Genomic DNA, 22,753 nt, shown 5'->3' on the forward strand with positions numbered 1-22,753 from the left:
ATAAAACCTGGGCACTAGAGGGCATGTGTCTATAACCTCAACACTCCCCCACTGAGATGGGAGACAAAAATGAGATACCCATTGGAAGCTCATGGACCAGCTAGCCTGGAGTGTACAACGATGAGTCCAATAGAGACCCTGTTTCAAGACAAGATGGAAGGCAAGGAACATCATAGCACCTCCCACAAACATGCATGTTCATGGCACACATGCTCCAGAACTCACATTTATATGCTTGTGTACATACATACATCACAGAACACCCTACTCTGCATTTTATCTGGCAGTTGGTGCTTTGGTTAGCTAGAACTGCATGGGTGATGGTAGTAAAGTCAGTTGGTTGAATCTAGAGGATTAGTGTAACCAAAGAGATGAATTTGGTGATGTAAAGAAGAGATAAGTAACAGTAATCTTGTCTTCTGGATCTGGATTTATGTTGCTAACATTTGCTAAGATAATAAACACTAGCTGACTGCGGAGAGAAGGGGGCAAGGGGAGCATGGTTTTTAGATTACTTAGTGAACCCTGTCTCCAAAAAGAAGTAAAGCAATGCTGTAATTGGACCAGGTTTAAGGAGTAGGCAAGGACTCTATCGTGGGACTGTCCCCTCACCAGCTGTAGCTGTTGACAGCTGCATGTACTCCCAACAGACTCTCCTGCTAGGCAGAGAAGTTGTTAGTAGGGTGTGTCACTGATCCGCTTCACATCTTGAACCAGCTCAAACCAGCTTCTTGTCCTTTTCCTGGACAGACGAGGAAGCAAAGCGAATCAGAGAAAATAAAAATAAACCCCTTGGCCTGACTTTCTAATTATGCACTGAGCTAATTTTTTTGATATCATACTTGAAATACAGCAACTGAACTATCCTTGTTGGTTCTTGCTCTTTTTTTTTCCTCCTGCTGATATTTTTACTCAACAATCCTGGTTGCTGCCTTAGTGCCCACCCTTGGGACTTCCCTGGGAGAGCGTCTGCAAGGGATGAACTATTCAGTGGGACTGGTGCTGAACATGCCTGCTTTACAAATGCCTCTGGGTAGAAGAGACTGATTATACACTTGGAGCGTCGCAAAGGTTTTCCTTCAGCCTAGAAGTGCAGTGCCAGGGTGACATTTGAGACTGGAGTTTTGTGTTGCATATTTCTGCATGCTAATTAGGAAGGGGATGTCAGTGTTCAATAATGGGATTGTTTTGCTTCCTAGAAGATCTGCAGAAAAGCAGCTGCCAGCAGTATACTTTTGGGGGACAGAGATATAAAGTGGGGTGAAGAGAGTTCATGTTTGCCATTGAGGAAAATGAGACCGTCTGGAGTCCTGTTCTTTGGCGGGCCCTGGGAGCCGTCTGTTGTGATAAGCTCTGTTGGCAAACTGTGCTGTGGAATGTTCTCTGTTGATAATGAAAGTAACCAAATGAAACCTGTGCTGTCTTTGGCTTTTCCCTGAATTTGAAGATGGTGAGGCTAGAGCTAGGGAAATTTTATTATATTCTTGCTCAGAGATCCTAAGAGATTTCTGGAGTTGAGTGTGAGGGTGTTAGACACAAACAAATCTATGTTTTAATGCCCTTCATCATTGACAAATTATGTGGCTTTCATCTTCTTTAACTGAAAAATGAGACTACTGGTTCCTTTTTGCTGCAAGATAACTATAAATACTAGCTTGTCTCCTCTTTGGTCTCATACTCAAAGTCATGGGTACAGAGGAACATCTAATTACAGGATGTTGGTTTATTATCCTCTTTATATATAAATATATGTTTACAGGGTGGGGCATGTGGGAAAAGGGGTAGTAGAAAGTGATGGAAGGTTTTTGAATGTCATAATGGCAGAGGAGCATAGGGATGTGCTGTGCAGGAGTCACTAATGGAGTGGAAAGACATGCCAAGAGCCATGTCATTTAAAACTGGATCCGCAGTACTGGTGTCTAGGATGATCCTCGGCTGGGGTTTATGTGTGCTGTCACTGCTTGTTCCTTTCTGCCTTCTGCAAAGTATTGCTGAGTGACACTGTGTACCTTATAGACTGTGGCAGCCCTCGGGGAACACAGAGGTGCACAGAAACAGTAGTGGCTACTGCCACAGAGAATTTATAACCCAGGAGTGAGAACCGATGTGAAGTCAAACCGCTCGATACATGCGGCAGAAGACGTTAGAAAGGGAGCGGTGTGTGTCCCCCGTTAACACAGCAGGGCTGATCAAAGTGTGGCTTCGATCCAGCCTGTGGTGTCACAGATAATGTCCTGAGGACAGGTAGTAGTAAGGACGAGAGACAAAAGGTGGGTACAAGAACCATGAGCTGCTGAGGGGGCCCAGTTTGAGGGGCTACTGAATGGAGCCCTGTGGAGTCAGAGAGAGAGAACGTGCAGAAGGCAGCTGGAGACCAGCCTGGAGGGTGGGCAGGGCCAGAGGCCGCAGGGCCATGAGGCCAGGGAAAAACCAGATGAGCTGGATGTCTGTGTTCGTGGAGCATATAGATGTCTCTCTGTGCTTGTACAGGAGAGTGGAGATTTTATAACACTACCTCCAAAAGCAGAAGGGATCTTCGTCCACTTGCGGTTGACACTGCCCTCATTGGAAACGTTCCGTCTGTGTTTCACTCAGGGACTGTCACTACCGCCCTGGGCTTTTGGTTATTTTCAGATGCTTAGCTTTAGAACAGAAAAGGGTTTCCTCATGCTGAACTAACAGTGGCACCCTACAAGAGCCCTCTGTGCTCCTCTCCTACGAAAGGGGGGATGGTTTTCTCTGTCTGAACGTGGAGACCCTGAGGTGCGGCAGAATCACCTGTACACTGGTTGGAATCTTGCATATCAGGCCTACCCTGACCTATGGGAACAGCATCTGCAATTAATGTTCCTAGGCTGCTGTTTGCCTGTTAAGTTTCAGAACACTGATATTTGCTGTGTAAAGGGATTTGTATCTTTATGTCTTACTGCTAGTATGTAGCTTAGTGCTTAGAATAAAGGTTCTCTCCAAGGATAGAAATGAAATTATAACTTTGTGTAAGTTGAGAAGCCGCACAGATTTGATTCATTCTTGCTGAAAATCCAGGCATAGTGCAGTCTTCCTTAAATGTTTCATAAAACTCTTAAACATTGATTTGCAGCCCTCATTAATTTGTAAGTGTGAGTTAGAAAGTATTTTCTTTGGCTTTGGTCATGGCACATAGATTGTGCCTGTTAATTAAGGCCAGCTTTGCCTTCCTCTTTCCCTGCCTTCCCTTCTCTCCCTCCCCACCACCCTTGTTGGATTTTATTGTAGAACCTGTTCTGAAAATAGCAGAGAGGAAGAGAAATACATTCCCACTTGGGCTGGAGCCCGGGCACCTCAGGAAGTGTCTGTTGGGTAACGTGGAGACTGTGGGACAGCCAGGTTCAGGGCTCATAGGAATGATGCAACCTGCCAAGCAATAACCTTAATTAATTGTCTGATCATTTGCAGTACCTCAGTTATTTCTGTCCTTCGCATGGGGTCTCCTGTGTATGCTGCATGTTCTCTGTAAGGTCTGTGCTTCTGCCTTGGCTGGACTTGGCCTACTTAGATTACACTGGAAGTTTTTGAAAAGATGGAGTTTTTTTGGAAGGCACAGTTTGGATTCAAACTCCAAGGCAACAGAGTCGTGTAGTAGCCATGGAACTCAGTACGTGACCCACCTGCCTGCCTGTAGTTACATGGGAAAGATTGTATGCTACACTCTTGTTGACCAAATGTCCAGGGTCCAGACAGATGCATCCAAAAGGAGTTGATTCAAAGGTCAGCTTACAAAGTCTGTGAGGATTTTGGGAAATTGTAGGCTTTCCTTCATCCATGCTATCACAAAAGCCTTAAGGTAGTGACCTGGGTTTGGCTCCAAAGTGCTTATGTGGTGAGTCCAATCGAAGAGGGTAAGGGCAGACTTTATCTGCATACAGCCTTGATTCAATGAGTGTGTCGGGGCTTGTTCTGGTTGGGTGGGTTGGTTGGTTTTTTGCCACCCTGACACCTAGAGTTACTTGAGAAAAGGAGCCTCAATTGAGAAAATGTTCCCCTTAGATTAGATTTCCTATAGACAAGTCTGTCGTACATTTTTCTTCAATAATGATTGACACAGGTGAGCCCAGTCGTGGAATGGGGGGTGTGTGCCACCCCTGAGCAGACAGTCCTGAGTTGTAAGGAAAGGATGCTGAGTAAGCCAGTAAGCAGCATTCCTCCATGGCCTCTGCTCAATTCCTGCCTCTAGATTCCTGCCTTCAGTTCCTCCCTGACTTCCCTCAGTAAGGTACTGTTTCCTGGTAGTGTAAGATGAAATAAACCCTTCCTTCCCGCAAGCTGCTGATGGTTGTTTCAGCCGAACAGTAGAAACCTTGACTGAGACAGGCATGACGGCTTTGGACTTATGCTGCTTATCAGCATTGCCAGGGTGTGGGCATGTGGGGACGCCACCCAGTTGTCTCTCTCTGTTTTTGGAATACTGGTGTCTATTAGAAACATCACATTTTTTAAAAAATGGATATTAATTCACATTATTTTACAGTAGTGTATGGGGAATAAACCAAAACATATCACTGAAGTAAAAACCTGAACCCCTTACTCAGAAACTGATGCATAAAAGTTTTCTATGAAGCAAAAAGAAACATTAAAAAAAATTCAGTAGTATAGTTTTAACACCTGTGGTTGACAAAGTTTCTTAGAAAATCTAGTATTTAGTTGTCAAAGTCATCCTGTAGGGTCACCACGCTGCTATTGTGGATAGCAACTCAGAAAGTTCTTGAGAGTCCCCACGTGGATGGTTATTTAGCTGGTGCTTGACTTTGTTTTTGTTTGTTGTTTCTTTTCCTAATAGAAAAGAATAGCACGTATGATTGCTGGGCACTTCAGATACATAGCATCAGTGGTTAAGGTGAAATAGGAATCATTTCAGAGGTTAGAATCTCATCAGCATCATGAAGCTTTTGCCTAGTCTCACTCTGGTGCCAACTTCAGCATGGATGTAAGGGTTTCTATGGACCATCTCCTTGCATCCTTATATCAGGTATTCAAGGTGCAGAATGAATTCCTTCAGCATTATAATTTTAAGGTTGAGAGCAAAAACGTGGAGTCTTTTGTTTGGTTTGTTTTTAATGGGAAAAAAATGATGCGTGCTGGGTAACAAAAGCAGCTAATGGTGAGTTGCGGCTGTGGGCTCGCTCTCACAAGCTTGATTGACACTCAGGGCCAAGGCTGCCAGTATCGCTGATGCACACATATTCATTATGATAATCCACACTACATTATTGATGTTTGGCAAATTTTAATTTTATATTGTTTACCTGGTAATGCACACGTCCTCTGTCTTTGAGACTACTCTGTAGACATGGGAAAACAGGTGGGCTGTCTGGGGTGCATCAACAAATCTGCTAGTCCTTTGTAACGTGAAAACCAAGGACAGACAGGTAGGTGCTCCTGGAAGATCTACGTGTGTTTGTCAGATTACTTGAAACTTTATTTCATAGTCATTTATTTCTGTCAGAAGCTGTGGTTATCAAAGAGCAAATTAATTTTAAAATGATCATTTTTGTGAGCATGGCTCCAATTGAATGTCACCAATCTGAGCAACAATGATCCGGAAATGAAGACGGCAAGGTCCCATCCTTTATCTCCCATTTTCAGTGGGTTCTAACTTGTAGATATCAACCTTCATTCAACATGTACTTCTAAAATAAGTGTGGTCTTTTGGTATATTAGTAATGGGGACTAATTGAAATTAAATTCAGCATTGCGTTATCTCTGTTTGTTTGTTTGTTTATTTGTTTAATTCATGGTGGAGGTTTATTTTTAAGCCAACAGTCTTAATTTCCTAAACCTCACAAACACTCCTCAATGTTAAAGTTGTGGTATTTGGTCTAGGCACACCTTTAAAGAAAGCATGGGATAGTCTCTACATGACCTTGTAGAGATGAAAGATGATTGTGTTCTTTGTTACCTATTGCTAGCTTTTCCTTGTGTAAGGGTTAGCCCCTCGCACCACTATGGGATGCCTTCCTTCAAGTTTCTTCCTCCCAACATCTTGGCCTATAAGTTGAGAATATGAAAGATTTTTCTTTATAAGAGACCAATAGATTACTTTCTGTGTGAGAACTTAAGTCTTAACCAAGGCCTCCAGTGTGAGCTTATCTGAAACTGCCGACTGGGGTCTGTGGAGATTAAACATGGTGCCCTTTATCCCCTAGGTTTTTTTAATTAAGGTTATTTTATTTATGTGTATGATTGTTATGCCTATCCGTACTAATGTGTACCACATGCATGCCTGTGCTCACAGATGTCAGAAGGGGATATCAGATTCCCTTGAACTGAAGGTTCAGATGGTTGTGAGCCACCAAATGGGTGCTAGGAACTGAGCCCAAGTCCTCTGTAGGAACATCAAGTGCTCTGAGCAGTGGCTCCTCGTCCTACTCCTGTGTTTTTTAACTATATGTTCAAGGTTTATTGGTGGCTTGGATTCTTACATCCATCTCAAAAGAAAATAATTTTATGTGTGCTCATAAAGTTATTGATTCAAAACACAATTTAAAGAAACAAATATTAGCGTTGGAAAGATGACTCAGTTATTGAGAATGCTTGCTGCTCTTCCAGATGAGCAGAATTTGGTTTCTAGAATCCCCATTGGGCAGATCCCATCCACATTGCCATGTCAGCTGGCCTTATCATTAAACCACCTTAATATTGCTTATGTAAATTTTGGCTTTATGTCATGCTTGCACAGGGGTCCTGCATATATTCTCTGTATTATTCCAATATTAGTCTAAGTGCTGTCAAAGAGAGCACTTGATTAACTCTCTCTTACAAAGTTAAAAACAAACCTTTTTTAAAAGCATTGTTTCTCATTTTGAAAGTTAATTGAATTTACTAGTTAGAATTTAGTAATTCAACGAAATTTAAAATAGACATATCTGGGGCTGGGCACGTAGGTAGTTATGTGTTTGTCATGTAAGTATAAAAGACCCGAGTTTAGTCTCAAAACCCACATACAAGAATAGGCTGTAATAGTGTGTGCTTATAATCTCGGTGCTGGGGAGGAGGAGATAGGTGGGTAGGGCTTCACTGGTCAGCTAGTCTAGCTGAATCAGCAAACTTCAAGCCAGGAGAGACCCTGCCTCAGAAATAAAGGTAGATGGTATGTAAGGAATGACACCTAAGGTGTGAGTTGTACATGGTACGTGCACCCATGTATAAAAGCATACTACACACATATGAACAAACATACAAATGAAAATCAAATACACGTTTATAAAAATTAAAGTATCCATTTTGTTGGGCAGTAGTAATGCATGCCTTTGATCCCAGCACTCAGGAGGTAGAGGCAGAAGGATCTCTCTGAGTTTGAGACCCCAGCCTGATCTACAAAGCAAGTTCCAGGATAGCCAGGACTGTTACACAGAGAAATCCTGTCTCAAAAGGAAAGAAAAAAGGTATCCACTTCATGTATCATTCATTCACATAGCAGAGGATAGTGGGGCCCATACCAAATACGGAAAATTGAAGATGGTTAGAAGCAAGGGAAGACCATTACTTGAAGAGTGTTTTCCCCCAGGGGGCACCAGTGAAACAGTTTTCTATTGGAACTTGGCAAGGATTTGTTCCTACCTGGCATAACCCCTATAGTCAGCCCTGCCATTCAGTTTAAGAGGTGCCACGTGGTGCTCACTGCCCCCCGTTTACAAAGTGCCCTGGTTCCCTCTTGAAGAGAGACGGAGACCTCGACCTTTGAGACCTGGGAGGATCTTGGCAGTAATGCATTTTGTCTTCTGTGAGACTCACTCTTGCTCTGATTCAGCCGTGTGTGCTTGCCTATGTACGATGACCAATTGAAATTCAAATGCCATGACAATAAAGCGCCTCCATTCAGCACAGCCACTTTTGTTTTTGTCCTAGCTTCTTTGCATCGAAACCACGTGGCTTTCCTTTCCCTTCTGCAACCCCATAACTAGCTAGCTAGAAACGATGTCTTTGATAACCCATTCTAGAAATGAAATGCAACATGTTCTGGCTTTTCCAGCTTCATGTTTTAATGCTCTACGAGATTTGGATGTGAATTCTTGGGGCTGGAAAAAAAAGTATTCATTTTGAAACATGCAAATGTGTCTCCATCACCTAGGAAACTATTATGGGACACCCAAACCTCCCAGCCAGCCAGTCAGTGGGAAAGTGATCACGACGGATGCCTTGCACAGCCTTCAGTCTGGCTCCAAGCAGTCGACCCCTAAGCGAACAAAGTCCTACAATGATATGCAAAATGCTGGAATAGTCCACACGGAGAATGAGGAGGAGGACGATGTTCCTGAAATGAACAGTAGCTTTACAGGTAAGCAGAAACTGTGTTCCCTCTGAACAGATGTGCCACAGTGGTAATTGGAGTCTTTACAGAAAGGTAAAGTGTTTGGGGTTGTCAAGATTCAGACTCTGAGCACAGGGTGCTGGGTGACGGGTGGTCATTTCCTTGGTCTACGTACCATGCTTGCTCCTGAGAATCTTTGAACTTCACGCAAATCATCTTTAATGCATTAGGAATAAATATCTGCAATTTCAAACTGGTTTCTTTCTCTTCAAAATACTACAACATGTTTAAAAACTTCCTTACTTTATTGCTTGATTATTTTTAATTTATTATTATGGGGGGCAGATCGTGAGACATGATCATGGTTGTTTAATATGAATTGAAACATAAAAATTTTGTTTTATGAGGTTACTGTCGTTGAGGCTATGCTGGTGAGCTTCCAGAGCATCTTCTTCTCACCTAAGTAAAGATATAATGGAACCAGATCAGGTCTTCAGTTAACTTGTACAACTTTCCCTGTATATCCTCCAGGGGGAAAGATGGAAAAATAAATATTATAAGGTTCTATAATGCATGTGCATGTTGCATTACAGAGCGTGGGCTCCTGAGAAGATACATATTATGAAGTTATAGTGAAGGATGAGGCTTCAAGACAATAGAAGACCCAGAGGCTTGGGTGCATATTCTCAGTTAGTGAGCGTATTTTTCATAGTATGGGGTTTGATCTGTGTGCTATAGCTTAAAATGTAATAACTATATATGTATATGGCTATACAGTTCAAATTTGCACCACAACACGCATGCACGGCCTATAGTGTATATGGAGTTGCTTATTGTTATATGTCTTACAAGTTTATCTTGTTCCCTCCATTTTGCCTATATTTATATTCTCCTTTACTGTCTCAGAATTGTAGCTATGGATGGTTTATCCATTTTCAGCACATTAGATCCTTGTCTCTCCATATTGTCATTATCTAGTTAGACCCAGCCACAGTGAGTGGAAAGACTGGTCAGACTTATGCCTCCCTTCCTCTCCAGTCAAACTCGGATAGGATATTCAGGGAAAGGTTATTATAGTTAAACACCATATGCGGCCTTTTGTACTTCCCAGAGGTATTCTCAGAATGCTAAGAGATGGCTATAAAAAGTTTTGATAATTTTATTATCAACAATAGTATAGCTCAATGTTTTTTGCAAGAAATACTGGGTAGAGAAGGGGTACTTAGGTGTTGAGGCTTGGCTTGTGGTGGTTTTCCTTTACAGACAATATACGTAGCCTCATTTGTCTGTAAAATGGCTGTACTTCTAACTTTCTCTAAGAATTTGACGCTATGAAAATTTCCATTTTTTTCATTTAGAGTGGAATAGACAGTGACTGACCTTTAGTTGCAGTATCTAGAAGATATTTGCCATTCTTATGCCTACTTTTATTAAAATCCACTGATTTCATTCCTTGGGAATATTTTGTGTGCTTATTGTAGTCTTCTCCAAAATGAAAACAGATCATGCACAAGTGTTACCATTTCTTTTAAAAAAAAAAACACCTAATACTTTAATATCTTGGTAGATCAGTAGATAAGAATAGCAAATCATGATCTAACTCACAGCAAAGAGGAGGTCCCCAAAGAGTATCTGGCAGGCCAGACTCAGTGAAGCAGCTCTGTCAGCACAGGGAGCAGACCCCCGGAGTGGTTCCAAGGCGTGGATGCCAGGAGAAGACCTTAGGAGTAGTTTCCTCAAGTAGACCCCAGGGGTGGTCTTTGGTAGACCACAGGAATATTCCCCAAGAGGAGATCCCTGGAGTTGTCATCTGGAGTGGGTCCCAGAAGTGGTTCCCATAGATAAGCTCCCAAGAATAAACCTCAGGAGTTGACCCCAGGAATAAACCCCAAGAGTAGGCCCAGGAGTAGTCTGTAGTAGACCACGTAGTATTCCCTAAGAGTAGATCCCTGGAGTTGGCTCCAGGAGTGGTCTCTGGGATTTGTTCCCAGGAGCCTAGGGGCTCATGTTCCTTTACCTGTCTTCTACATACATGTTAAGGAGGCTTCTTGGTAGAAAGTAAGACCAAATTCATGATAGTAGCTTCAGTTATTTGTGGGTTTCCTGTTTTTAAATACTGTACTGTATTGGTAGAAGCCACGTCTCAGAAAATCTGATTTCTTTATCATCCCCAGTTGAAATTCTAGCATCTAAGTACAGCATATGTTCCCAGATCATCATTGGTAAAACGTCTCATCATTAATTTATACATAAAGCAGGAAGCCAAATGATCACCAGTTGCACTCTTTAAGTTCCCACCTTAATAACAAGAAGGCAGGTAGCTTATACTACAAAGGGGTGGCATGTGCTGGAAGGATAACTCAGTGTGTAAGTTTTGGGCCCGGTTCCAGGCACTGCATCTGGGGATGGGGGTGATGTGGGATGGAGAAAGAAAGTAGAAAGGAAAAGGAGAGGGGAAAGAAAGACGGGCAGTAATTTGATGTGCCTGTGTGATAGGGTAACATCAGCATGCAAGGAATATGTTGAATGAAGTACTAGTTCACAACACTGATGCTCTGCCGTGCACTAACTCAAACTGGTACTTTCCAATAATTAACAGCACTGTGATATGTGTAAAAGGAGTTGTTCAAAACATTTTGCACTGTATACCTCTTTAAGTTGCAATCCACCAGCTGCTCCGAGCTAACAGTTCCTTGAACAACAGTGGCAAAATATGGGGTCTTAGCTCTGTTTTAGGCTGGCTTTGCTAAAGTTATGACATTCATATCCAATGTAGAAGTACTATGTGCCCATTAAAAATGATACTTACTTGGACATTTAAAAATAGTCTGATATTGCTGCAGTCCCTTGCTTAGATCATTTGAAGAAGTTATACTCCATTATCATGCCTATGTAAATTCATTGTCAATATAGCAGGGCAACAGGGGAATAATGGCCACCTGTTCCCCAAGGGCATAGCTTGTGCTGTCTTTATGAGATGAGAGCAGACACTCAGCAATGAGCAGATACTACCAAAGGACTGACCGTTGAACACTAGGTAGTGGGACAGTCTTCTACAAATGACCCCTGAATTACAAAGCTAAGAGGAGCCACTAAAGACAGATTCTTCTTATATGTACTTAATGGTGGTAGAATTATACTGCCGGCCAAAGTACATGCTGTTTAGACAACCAAAAGTGTTAAAGAGCCATGTGGGGAACTGGAGAAATGAATCAGTGAGTAAGAGCATTTGCTGCTCAAGATTGAGAAGCTGAATTCAAATCCCAGTTGGGAATAAACACCCACATAAAATTAAGACTTTAAACAATTCACATGCTACCTTAGCCATTCTTTTTTTTTTTTTTTTTTTTTTTTTTTTTTTTTTTGGTTTTTTCGAGACAGGGTTTCCCTGTAGTTTCTAGAGCCTGCCATGGAACTAGCTCTTGTAGACCAGGCTGGCCTCGAACTCAGAGATCCACCTGCCTCTGCCTCCCGAGTGCTGGGATTAAAGGCGTGCGCCACCACCACCCGGCTTAACCATTCTTTAGAGAACTGTTTGATGTAGCACAAATTGTAATTGTCCTTAATAATAAAAACTCAGAGTCAGCTACCGGGGTGAAAGCAGAGGACCAGAATGACCAGTCACTAGAGTTCTTACCTCTACCAATGCTCAGACAAAAGGGGTGATTCTATCCTCAGACTGCATCCTCAAACAGACCACTGTTCCAACTGCTGCCTCAGACTGCTCCTCAAATTGCTTCTGAACCCCTGTCTCCTCCCACCTTATATTCCTCTCTCTATCCAGCCATGTTACCTCTGTCTCCACCTCCCTAGTTCTGGGGTTAAAGGCTTGTGATCCCGAGTACCGGGATCACCTTTTTGTGAGCATGTTTTTCTCTTAGACAGATTCAATCTCATGTAGCACAGAGTGGCCTTGAATTCAGAGATCTGCCTGCCTCTGCCTCCCAAGTGCTGGGATTAAAGGTGTGTGCCACCACTGCCTGGCCGCTAGTAGCTTAGCTATGCTCTCTGATCTTCAGGCAAGCTTTATTTGTTAGAACACAAACAAAATATCACCACAGTCTGAAAACATAGTTCTTGTATGAGCTGAGTCTTCCTCAGTGTGACGTTTAAAGAAGTCCCTTTAAGCCGGGCAGCGGTGGCACACGCCTTTAGTCCATCCCGGCACTCGTGAGACAGAGGCAGGCTGATCTCTGTGAGTTCCAGACAGCCTGGTCTACAGAGTGAGTTCCAGGACAACCAGGCTACACAAAGAAACCCTGTACCCCCCCCCCCCCCCAAATAATCACATGGAGGCTTATTCTTACTTATGAATGCCTGGCCTTAGCTTGGCTTGTTTCTAGTAAGCTTTTCTTATCTGATATTAGCCCATTTATCTTTTGCCTCTGGGCTTTTATCTTTATCCTATATACCTTCCTTTACTTCTTACTCCATGACTTGCTATGTAGCTGGGTAGCTGGCCCCTGGAGGCCTCCTCCTCCTTTCATTCCTCTTCCCTGTTTTCTCCTCCTATTTCTCCTCTCAGCCTGCCTGCCCTGCCTAGCCTTTCTCCTGTCTCGCTGTTGGCTGTTCAGTTCTTTGTTAGATCAATCAGGTGTTTTAGACAGGCAAAGTAACACAGCTTCACAGAGTTAATAAACAGATGCAACAAAAAGAATGCAGCAATCTTTGCATCATTAAATAAATATTCCACAGCATAAACAAATGTAACACATCCTCAACTCATATTCTACAACAGTGAACTTTTTAAAACAGACTTCACTTTATTTTTCTTGTATAAGAACCTCATGGGGTGGTCACAGCTGGAGCCTGGGTACTTTGAACCGAGAGAGACTCTGGTGTGGGTTTTCACAAGATAACCAGGGAATTCCTGATAAGGAGACTTGGTGAACAGTCTCTTTCCAGAAGTTGGGGTTAGGTAGCTGTAGGTCTTAGAGATGGCATCAAAGATGACCTGGACAAAGTTGCACAGGATGGCAGTGTGGTCCCTAGCAGTCATCAGTACCAGCCATCATCAATAGCTTCTTGAGCACAAGAGCGGAGACCATGCCAGTGCCTCTGGGATAGGAATGAGACACACCAACACAGAGCCACAGCGGCCTGTAACTGCATAGAGCTGTGTGAAGCTTGTCAGTCTTATTCCCCCAAGTAGCCTCTCTGCACAGGGACAATGGAAAGCTTGGTCAAGATAATGGCCCCGCTGATGGCAGTGGCTACTTCCATGGAGCACTTAAAAGCAAGACCACCATGACCATTGTGGTCTCAATAGTGAGAAAAGCCTTGAACCTGGCCCAGTGAACAGCCCAAGTCTGCTTCTGCATGATCTTTAAAACCTCGTCCTTTAGGGATGAACCAGGAACAAAAGTCAATAATCCCAGATTCCTTAATGGGCAGAGATAACAGGTAGATCTCCAAGGACTTGATCTTCATGTCCTTAATCTGGGAGCCCAGGTGACAGGGATCTCTCCACTCCTTGTCGTTAGCTTTGCCTTCATGAGCTCCACGGCCTGGGCAAGGCCATGAACTCAACCATGACAGTGGCTCCTAAAACCACTGCTGAGTCTTCAGCAGAAACTGCCACTGCCTCCTAATCCTGGGCCCCTGGGTCCTCCAGGCTCTCTGACTGCACTGGCATCATGCACCATTTGGGGTTATTTAAGAAGAGGGACTCTCAGTTGAGAAAATGCCTCTGTAAGGGTTGCTTGTAGGTGTGTGTAGTGCATTTCCTTTGTTAATGATAGATGTGGGAGGGCCCAACTCTCTGGAGGTCATGGCCACCCCAGGGCAAGTGATCCTGGGTAGTAGAAGAAAGGAGGCTGAATAAGCACTTTTCAAGACAAGGTTTCTCTGAAGCTTTGGAGCCTGTCCTGGAGCTAGCTCTTGTCGACCAGGCTGGTCTCGAACTCACAGAGATCCGCCTGCCTCTGCCTCCCAGGTGCTGGGATTAAAGGTTGCGCCACCACTGCCTGGCCAAGCAGCACTCTTCTTTGGCCTCTGCTACAGTTCCTGTCTCCAGCTTCCAGCCTTGAGTTTCTGGCCTTTACTTCTCTCCATGGTAGAATACAATTGTAAACTGAAATAATCCATTTCCTCTCCAAACTGCCTTTGGTCTTGGTGTTCTATCACAGCAATAGAAATGGGACTGAGACACGTGACCTTCATTTCTTAGTCTTGCAACATGCACCTGTTCCTGAACCAATGGAAAGAGCAAAAATGATAGAATATTCCTAAACCCAAGAGTGTGACTTGGAACCACAAATGGGCTTGTGTCTGTTTTTTTTTTTTTTTTTTTTTTTTTTTGACCACCCGGACACTGGATGGCCTCCAAACAGGAGCCTTAATGATGACACCAAAATGAGAGGGGAGAGTTGTTGGCCAGGAAGTCCTACAGATGGTCAAGTCAGTGGTGCTAGGTTGTGGTAGCACTGCTCATCCCGCATGCTCGGAATTGTGCCATCCAGCCTTTGGAGAGTCTCCTCGTGTGTTGAGCTCACTAGCTGTTCATCAGACAGCTTGGGAACCAGTGTTTTATCCCTTTCTCTGCTTTCACTCAGAAATGTCTACAGGGGAGTGACTATGAGAGACAGAAAATGACTATATCTTGATTAGTATGTTTTGAAGCCCCATGGAGATTGACATTTAATATCATCCTCCTCTATGAGAAGTCAGCAGGGATATCAACAGTGCTGTTTATGGCTGTTTTGATGACATCATCCTTGATGTTTCTGGTTAATACGGAGGCAAGGAGACATATTCACTTCTTTTAAGATCCAAGTCAGATCAGCCCGCCCACATGATGCTGTTCTGGGGTAACTGTCTTGGTTTTCACAGGAACAGTCTCTTTAGCCTCCCAAAGGAGTCTCAGTTCTGACTCATTCCCGTAGCTGTCTCTCATTCTAAACTTTTGTATTCTTTCCAGCTTAATTTGACAGTATTTTATCTTTGCCAGCATCTATCTGTAGTAGGAGGCCACTTGTTCAGTCTGGCTGTGCAAACCATGAATAACCACACAGAATCTATATTATTTAAATCACTGCTTGGTCAATTACTTAAGCATGTTGCTAGCTAGCTCTTATATCTTTGGTTAACCCATTTCTATTAATCTGTGTATCGCCACATAGCTGTGGCTTACTGACAAGGTTCTGCCGGCCATTTGATGTAGTGAGGAGACGGGCAGGTCTGCTTTTCATCCTGCCCGGATCCCACACAGCTAGCTTTACACCCGAAATAACAACACACAAACTGCATTCATTTAAACACTGTCTGGCCCATTAGTTTCAGCCTCTTACTCACATCTTGACTAACCCATATCTAATAATCTGTGTAACACCACGAGTGGTGTCTTACCGGGAAAGATTCAGCATGTATGACCTGGTAGCTGGCTCCATTGCATCTGTTTCAGAGAGGAGAGGCCTGAGGCATCTGCCTCACTTCCCTCTTCCCAGCATTCTGTTCTGTCTACTTCACCCACCTATGTTCTAACCTATCAGGCCAAGCAGTTTCTTTATTAATTAACCAATGAAAGAAATCATCAGATAGATAGAAGACACACCTATATCAGTTTGAGTCTTTCTCCTCTGGAGGTTCCCATGACTTCTCACAACTCTTCCTTCTTTTTCCCAGCATTCAGTTTAGTTCCAACCAACTCACACCCACCTAGCTCTACTCTGCCCTATCACTGGCCAAGGCAGCTTCTTTATTTGTTAACAAATAAAAGCAACACATAGACAGAAGGACTTCACACACTATCAAAAGTCTTCTAATAACATATAAAAATTTACAAAAATGCCACTGAGTCTATGTGTTCAGTTTGATATTATTCCCCTCTCCTGAATCATGCAACCTAATAAATTTGATGGAATGAGATCTCAGATCACTTTCAGGAGATTTTGATACAGAATCCTTAGTGTTTGAGTTGATAAATTGGTTTCTTCTTTGCTATCTTCAAGGTAATTGTTCTCTTGTTTCTTTTCAAAATAGCTTTTGCTGTGTTTTTTGTTGGTTTGCTTGTTTATTTTGGTGGGTGGTTCCTTTTCTTCTAGATACTGAGGCCGAGGCCTGGCATGTGCCAAGCATATGCTCCACTACTCAGCTCTATCCCTGGCCGTCCTTGTCATTTTGATTCTTTCTGTTTAACCCAAGTGAAATAGAAGCCAGACTTGATAGCCAGAACTACTGGGAAAAGTAAGTTCTTTTAAGAATGTGGATGCTGGATGTGGGCATCTTTTGCTTCTCTTCAAATGATCAAGTGATTTTTGTCTTTGAGCCTATCTATGTGACATATTACAGTTACTGATTGAACCATCCCTGAACATCTCTGGAAAGGAGCCAGCTTGATCATGATGAAAAGTGTTTTTTTTTTTTTTTTTTTTTTTTTTGATGGGTCCTTGTGTTTGGTCTGCAAGTATTTTATTGAGAAGTTTCTACAACTGTATTCATCAGGGGTATACAGTACAAAAATTAATTAAATAATTGTTAAATCTCTAGCTATAAATGAGACATCTGTGACACCCTCACCAAGGTTCAGGGAACCTTGCAGATGAAGGGATGCATGGATTTATAAGAGCCGAAAAGAGGTGGGGAGTGGGGTGGAACCCTGACTTCTGGCATGACATCACTGTTGCACTCTTGCACCCATAGCAGCTGTGATGACCTGCTAAGGATGTCTGTAAGATTGGACCCGGCAGCAGGCTGCCATGAGAGGAAGCACTCATGCGGCCGCGTACACCGTAATGCTTTACACATTGTTAATGGTTGATTAGAGGAAGTAGAGGCATTTTCTTCACTGGTATTGCTACAGGCAAAACATAGAAGTTTTTGTAAACATGCTGATGAAAAACTCGGGGGGTCACTAAAAGTTTGGGATATAAAGAAGGAGGAGGGCTAGGTGTGAAGAGCAAAGGAATCGGTGAGAAAGGAAGATACGAGAGGGTGACGGGTTAATATCATCCAAACCTATTGTGTACCTGTGTGAAAATGACATAATGAAAGCCATTATTATGCATAATTAGTATTTGTTGATAAAATCTAGGAACAGAAATGAGGGTGGGGGAAGAATGTAGTTGTATTTGTCATGTATTCCCCAAGCTTGCAGCGTGTTGTTGAACAGCTTTGTGTTTTGTTTTGTTTTTTTTTCCTCTCTCTCTCCCTTGTGCCTGATGGAGCAGCCGATTCTGGAGACCAGGACGAACACACTCTGCAAGAAGCAACGCTCCCGCCTGTGAATAGTAGCATCCTCGCTGCTCCCATCACGGACCCTTCTCAGAAGTTCCCTCAGTACCTACCTCTTTCTGCAGAGGATAATTTAGGTCCTCTACCTGAAAACTGGGAGATGGCCTATACCGAAAATGGAGAAGTCTATTTTATAGAGTAAAGTATACCATTTTCTCTACCTGAAAATACCCTTCTCGCTATCTTTCTCCTGCTCTCTTGCTCTAGATATCAGCTAAGACTGAGAGAACTGATCACACAGCAGTGTTATTCTGATTATGCAAGCTTCATGTAAAACGTTTTCATCCGTAAAAGTCTTTTATTTCATAATATTTTTATTCCACATGTTGTATATCTCAAAGAGATTTATGTATTTCCCTTGTACTTATTTATGTTTTCTGTGACATTAATTTTATTTTTATTGATTTTTATTGAGCTCTACATTTTTCTCTGCTCCCCTCCCTGCTTCTCCCCTCCCCTTCAACTCTCTTCCAAAGTCTCCATGCTCCCAATTTACTCAGGAGATCTTGTCTTTTTCTACTTCCCATGTAGATGAGCTCTATGTAAGTCTCTCTTAGAGTCCTCATTGTTGTCTAGGTTCTTTGGGATTGTGGTTTGTAGGCTGACTTTTTTTGCTTTATGTTTAAAAACCACCTATGAGTGAGTACATGTGATAATTGTCTTTCTGTGTCTGGGTTACCTCACTCAAAATGATGTTTTCAAGCTTCATCCATTTTCCTGCAAAATTCAAGATGTCATTTTTTTTTCTGCTGTGTAGTACTCCATTGTGTAAATGTACCACATTTTCCTTATCCATTCTTCGGTTGAGGGGCATTTAGGTTTTTTTCAGGTTCTGGCTATGACAAACAATGCTGCTATGAACATAGTTGAGCACATATCCTTGTGGCACGATTGAGCATCCTTTGGGTATATACCCAAAAGTAGTATTGCTGGGTCCTGAGGAAGGTTGTTTCCTAATTTTCTGAGTAATTGCCATGCTGACATCCAAAGGGGCTATCCCAGCTTGCATTTCCACCAGCAATGCAGAAGTCTTTCCTTTGCCTCACAACCTCTCCAGCATAAGTTGTCATCAGTGTTTTTGATCTTGTCCATTCTAACAGGTGCAAGATGGAATCTCAGAGTTGTTTTGATTTGCATTTCTCTGATGACTAAGGATGTTGAACATTTCCTTAAGTGTCTTTCAGCCATTTTACATTCCTCTATTGAGAGTTCTCTGTTTAGGTCTGTACTCCATTTTTTGTTTTATTGGATCATTTGTTCTTTTGATGACCAGTTTCTTGAGTTCTTTGTATATCCATATCAGTCTTAAACTATTCAGTGTGAGAGCATTTAGGAAGGTCTACAATTTCTTTAAGGGGTTAGACAATTGAATCCTTTTTCTATAATTATAATAAATAACCATTCTATTTTCCCATTAAAATGATAACTACTTGGCATTTTTCTTAACTGGTTTCAGTTTTTTTACTACTGAGTTTTCAGGCTTCTTTAATATTCTGACATAATTTATTGATTTTTCTTAAGTGTAATTGTGATTTTTCTTAAGTGTGATTTTTCATTGCTTTTCAAAGTCAAGGAGCTTTTAATTCATCTTATCTGGTTTATTTTTTTTCCTTTGTGGAGTGTGCCTTTACTGTGGTAGGAAGAAATCATTTCCTAACTCAAAGTTTAAGACTTTCTGTTACAGTTTTTGAAGAAATTTCATAGCTTTCCACCTAATGTTTAGGTGTACGTACGAATACATGCTAATTTTATTGCATGGTACAATATAGGTAAATCGGGATTTGAGAAAATGTAGAAAAATGTAGAAATGTAAAAAATGTAGAAAATGCAACAAAACTTATTTCAGATGTAACAGCTGAGGTATGCTGAACATAAAAGGATAAGGAAAACATAATAAAAATATTAATCACAAAACACTACATCATAGTATTAGCTAATGAAGCAACAAAAAAAAACAAACATTTCACAAATAAGCACTAGACTTCTTTAGAAAGAGAACCAATAATTCAAAACAGTATTCACAAAAGAAATTATTTGCTTTTGTACAATTTCTCTGTAACTATCCTGACCTCAAACTTGTAATCTTCTTGCCTTAGTCTCCTTAATGCTCAGCCTGAGGAAAAAAATAAATTAAATGAAAATAATGCCTATCAGAGCGGAACGAAACCCAGTGAATGACAAAGGTAGATGTGTGGTATTAATCACATTTATAAAAAAGAGAAGGCTCTGGTCTGTAGTCTAAGCTTTTATTTCAAGAACCTAGGAAAAGAAGAGTAAGTCAAACGCAAAGTCAGGGATGCCTTAACAGCTAAGGACCCTGGCTGTCCTTGCAGAGGACCTGATTTCATTCCCGGTACCCACATGGTGGTGTCTCACAAAGTTTGTGACTCTATTTCAGGGTCTGGCGTCATCTGATGACTTCGACAGATAACTGCATGTATGTGGTGCATGTGCATAAAGGCAAGCACTTATACATGTAAACTAAAAGTAATAAATCTCAGCACTCATGCACACACACACACACACATGCATAGACTGTCGAGCAGATCACCAGGGAGAGTAAAGAGCATCAATCATTGGAACTAACCCTGAAGCAAATGCCTGGGATGGCTAATTCTGCAAAGGTTTAATAGTCCTGAAGAGCATCTATGAGACAAAGAATGAAAGATGGAAATTTGCCACTATTAATCAAGCTGGGAGTTATCACTAGTCCTGGAGATGCCAGAAGCTACTAAGAGAATGTGGCCACGGGTGTACATATACACATTTAATAAACCATCTCAGTCGGACCAGTGTTTCCAGAGACACAGCCTGTAGCTCTAGTATGACATGGGATCTTTTAAGGAGCCCTCAACTATTGGGAAAGTAAGTTCATAGTTTAAAACTCGTGGAAAAGAAATCTTAGACTCACGTGGTTTCACGTGCAGAATTCTATTGTAGAAGAATGAGCACCATTTCTACACAATGTTTTTATGTCAGTGTTACCCTATGAGGGATACAAAAGAAGGCTTGTCATGTATGCCTACAGCACAGGTTCAAACCCTGCTACTGAAAAACAAAAGGAACAAAAAACTCAAGGACATTACAAATAGAAAAAGGAAAAGAAAAAGAAAATTTAATTGGAATAGTATGCCATATTAACCGACTAAAGAACAAATCCTATAGGCAACATGCTGTACCCTGGAAAACCCAGCTCTCAGGAGACTGAGTTTGAGGCCATCCTGCATTGTGAGATTCTGTCTTTTTTAAAAAAAAAAAATACGGGGCAGGGAGGGAACAAACACACACACATAATCTTAATAACACAAAAAGGAATTTTAAAATTTCTATATTCATAATAAACACGTGTCCTAACTGTCCCAGTGCACAGCTTGCAAAGGTGTTGCCTTTGATGGCATCTAGGGAAAGGTGTAGACTTGTTAGCTATTTCTTCTTTGTGGTGACATGGGGATCTGTAGTTATTTCAAACTAAAAAGTTGTGCCTGTTGGTTTTTGTCAACTTTTCACAAACCTAGACATATTTGGAAGTATGCAGCATCCTTCCATGACCTTTGTATGGGTTCCTACCTTGAGTTCCTGATCCGAAGCTATAAGAGGAAATAAACCCTTTCTTCCCTCAAATTGCTTTTATTCGTGGTGTTTTAGGTAACTAAGACATAAATTGGAACCAGGTGTGAGACATTGGTGAGACAGACAGAAAGGGTTATTGAAAGGACTTGAGAACTTTGGACTGGAAAAGCTATTAAGTGCTCAGAGCTCAGTGGGTTGTTTTATGGGAGCTTGGAATATATCAGTGTTGGCTATATGAATGTTGGCTATATGAATGTTGGATATATAAATGTTGGATATGTGAATGTTGGGATATATGAGTGTTGGCTATACGAATGTTGTATATATGCATGTTGGCTATATGGATGTTGGCTATATGAATGTTGGGATATATGAGTATTGGCTATACAAATGTATATATGCATGTTGGCTATATGAATGTTGGGATATATGAATGTTGGAATATGTGAATGTTGGATATATGAACGTTGGGATATATGAATGTTGGAATATATGAATGCTGAGTTTTGTTGTGATAGTCAAGCCTAACTTGTAAAATCTTAGAAGTTTCTCTTGAGAGTCCCTTATAGACTCTGTTGTGGCCTTTTGATAATTTCAGTAAAAAATCCTATGGTCCTGGTCTGCTAGAGCTGAAGAACTGACTCTAATTAACAAGAGACCAGCACTTCTAAAGTGAAGCCTTTGCTTTAATGGGATAATTAATTCGGGAGCTGAGAAAATAGTGGTGTTTAGGAAGAGGCCAGCATCATTGAAGATCAGAAATCTGGAAGTATTTCCTCGGGGTCAGCACACAAAAGCTGTTGTTCAGAGAAGACCACGACTATACCTCAGATGGCGGTTGAATTGGGTAAAGTGTAAGAGTCTCCCTGGTGGCTTGAAGGTGTGACATGATCATGGAGAGCAGCTGGGATTTGGCACTGTGGGAGGCCAGGAGAGGCCACTGGTGATGGTGTAGACTCAGTTGTACTAGAAGCCCCATGACGTAAAGGGTCACATGGCATCATGTGGCAGAGTCAGAGTCCCTAAAGAGAGGCCAGGAGAGGTAATTGGTAAGGCTCTGGAAATGCCAGTACTATGGAAGAGCCACCAGGGACGGCACTAGCTGTAGAGCGGAGCTGGTCTGAGCCTGTGAGATGGACTGTGTGGGTTCTGCGTGCTAGAGCTAGAGAGGTCGAGTTGCTTATTAAGCCCCTGTGAAGCCCAGATTTTCAAGTCCCAAACAGTGTCAGAGTTTGCTTTTGCTTTGATCCAATGGTAACTGGGCTTTGACTCTTCCTTGTTTGAAATAAGTATGTAGCTTACTTTTTATAGGCATTCACAGTTGAGAGAGTTTGGATATTTTGGAGAGAACATGAACTTTGAAAATGACTTTGTGTATTTTAAAGAGAATGAACTTTTAAAGACTGTAATTTTTAAAAGTTGGAATGTTTTATATGTGATATATGTGACATTGATGTTAATATAAGGTCTTGGGAATGAATACGAAAGAAAGACTATGGATAAATTACATGTTTATGTGTCAACAAGGGATTAGTTGTCCTGTTGGTTTCTGTCAATGTGACACAAACCTAGACATATTCAGTAATAAGAAACTCAAATGAGAAAAATGTTCCCATAAAATTGCCTGTAGGCAAGCGCATGGAGCATTTTCTTGGGTAGTGATTG

The 22,753-nt window shown here is 41.8% G+C and overlaps 1 protein-coding gene and 1 non-coding gene across 14 annotated transcripts in view; one reads left to right on the forward strand and one right to left on the reverse strand.

Annotated features, from left to right (window-relative positions):
• Positions 1–22,753, forward strand: part of Magi1 (membrane associated guanylate kinase, WW and PDZ domain containing 1) — a 609,686-nt gene that overhangs the window by 483,796 nt on the left and 103,137 nt on the right. For all 13 annotated transcript variants that reach the window (XM_038317854.2, XM_038317858.2, XM_038317862.2 and 10 more), the window contains exons 4-5: positions 8,108–8,314; positions 17,455–17,656. In XM_038317854.2, coding sequence (XP_038173782.1) covers positions 8,108–8,314; positions 17,455–17,656 — 409 coding nt within the window. The remainder of the gene's footprint in view (positions 1–8,107; positions 8,315–17,454; positions 17,657–22,753) is intronic.
• LOC119808525 lies at positions 6,671–6,777 on the reverse strand. The gene has a single exon (XR_005284462.1). It is a non-coding gene; the product is annotated as a U6 spliceosomal RNA (small nuclear RNA).

The sequence above is a fragment of the Arvicola amphibius genome, chromosome 2 (genome assembly GCF_903992535.2).
Source record: "Arvicola amphibius chromosome 2, mArvAmp1.2, whole genome shotgun sequence".
Classification (NCBI taxonomy): domain Eukaryota; kingdom Metazoa; phylum Chordata; class Mammalia; order Rodentia; family Cricetidae; genus Arvicola; species Arvicola amphibius.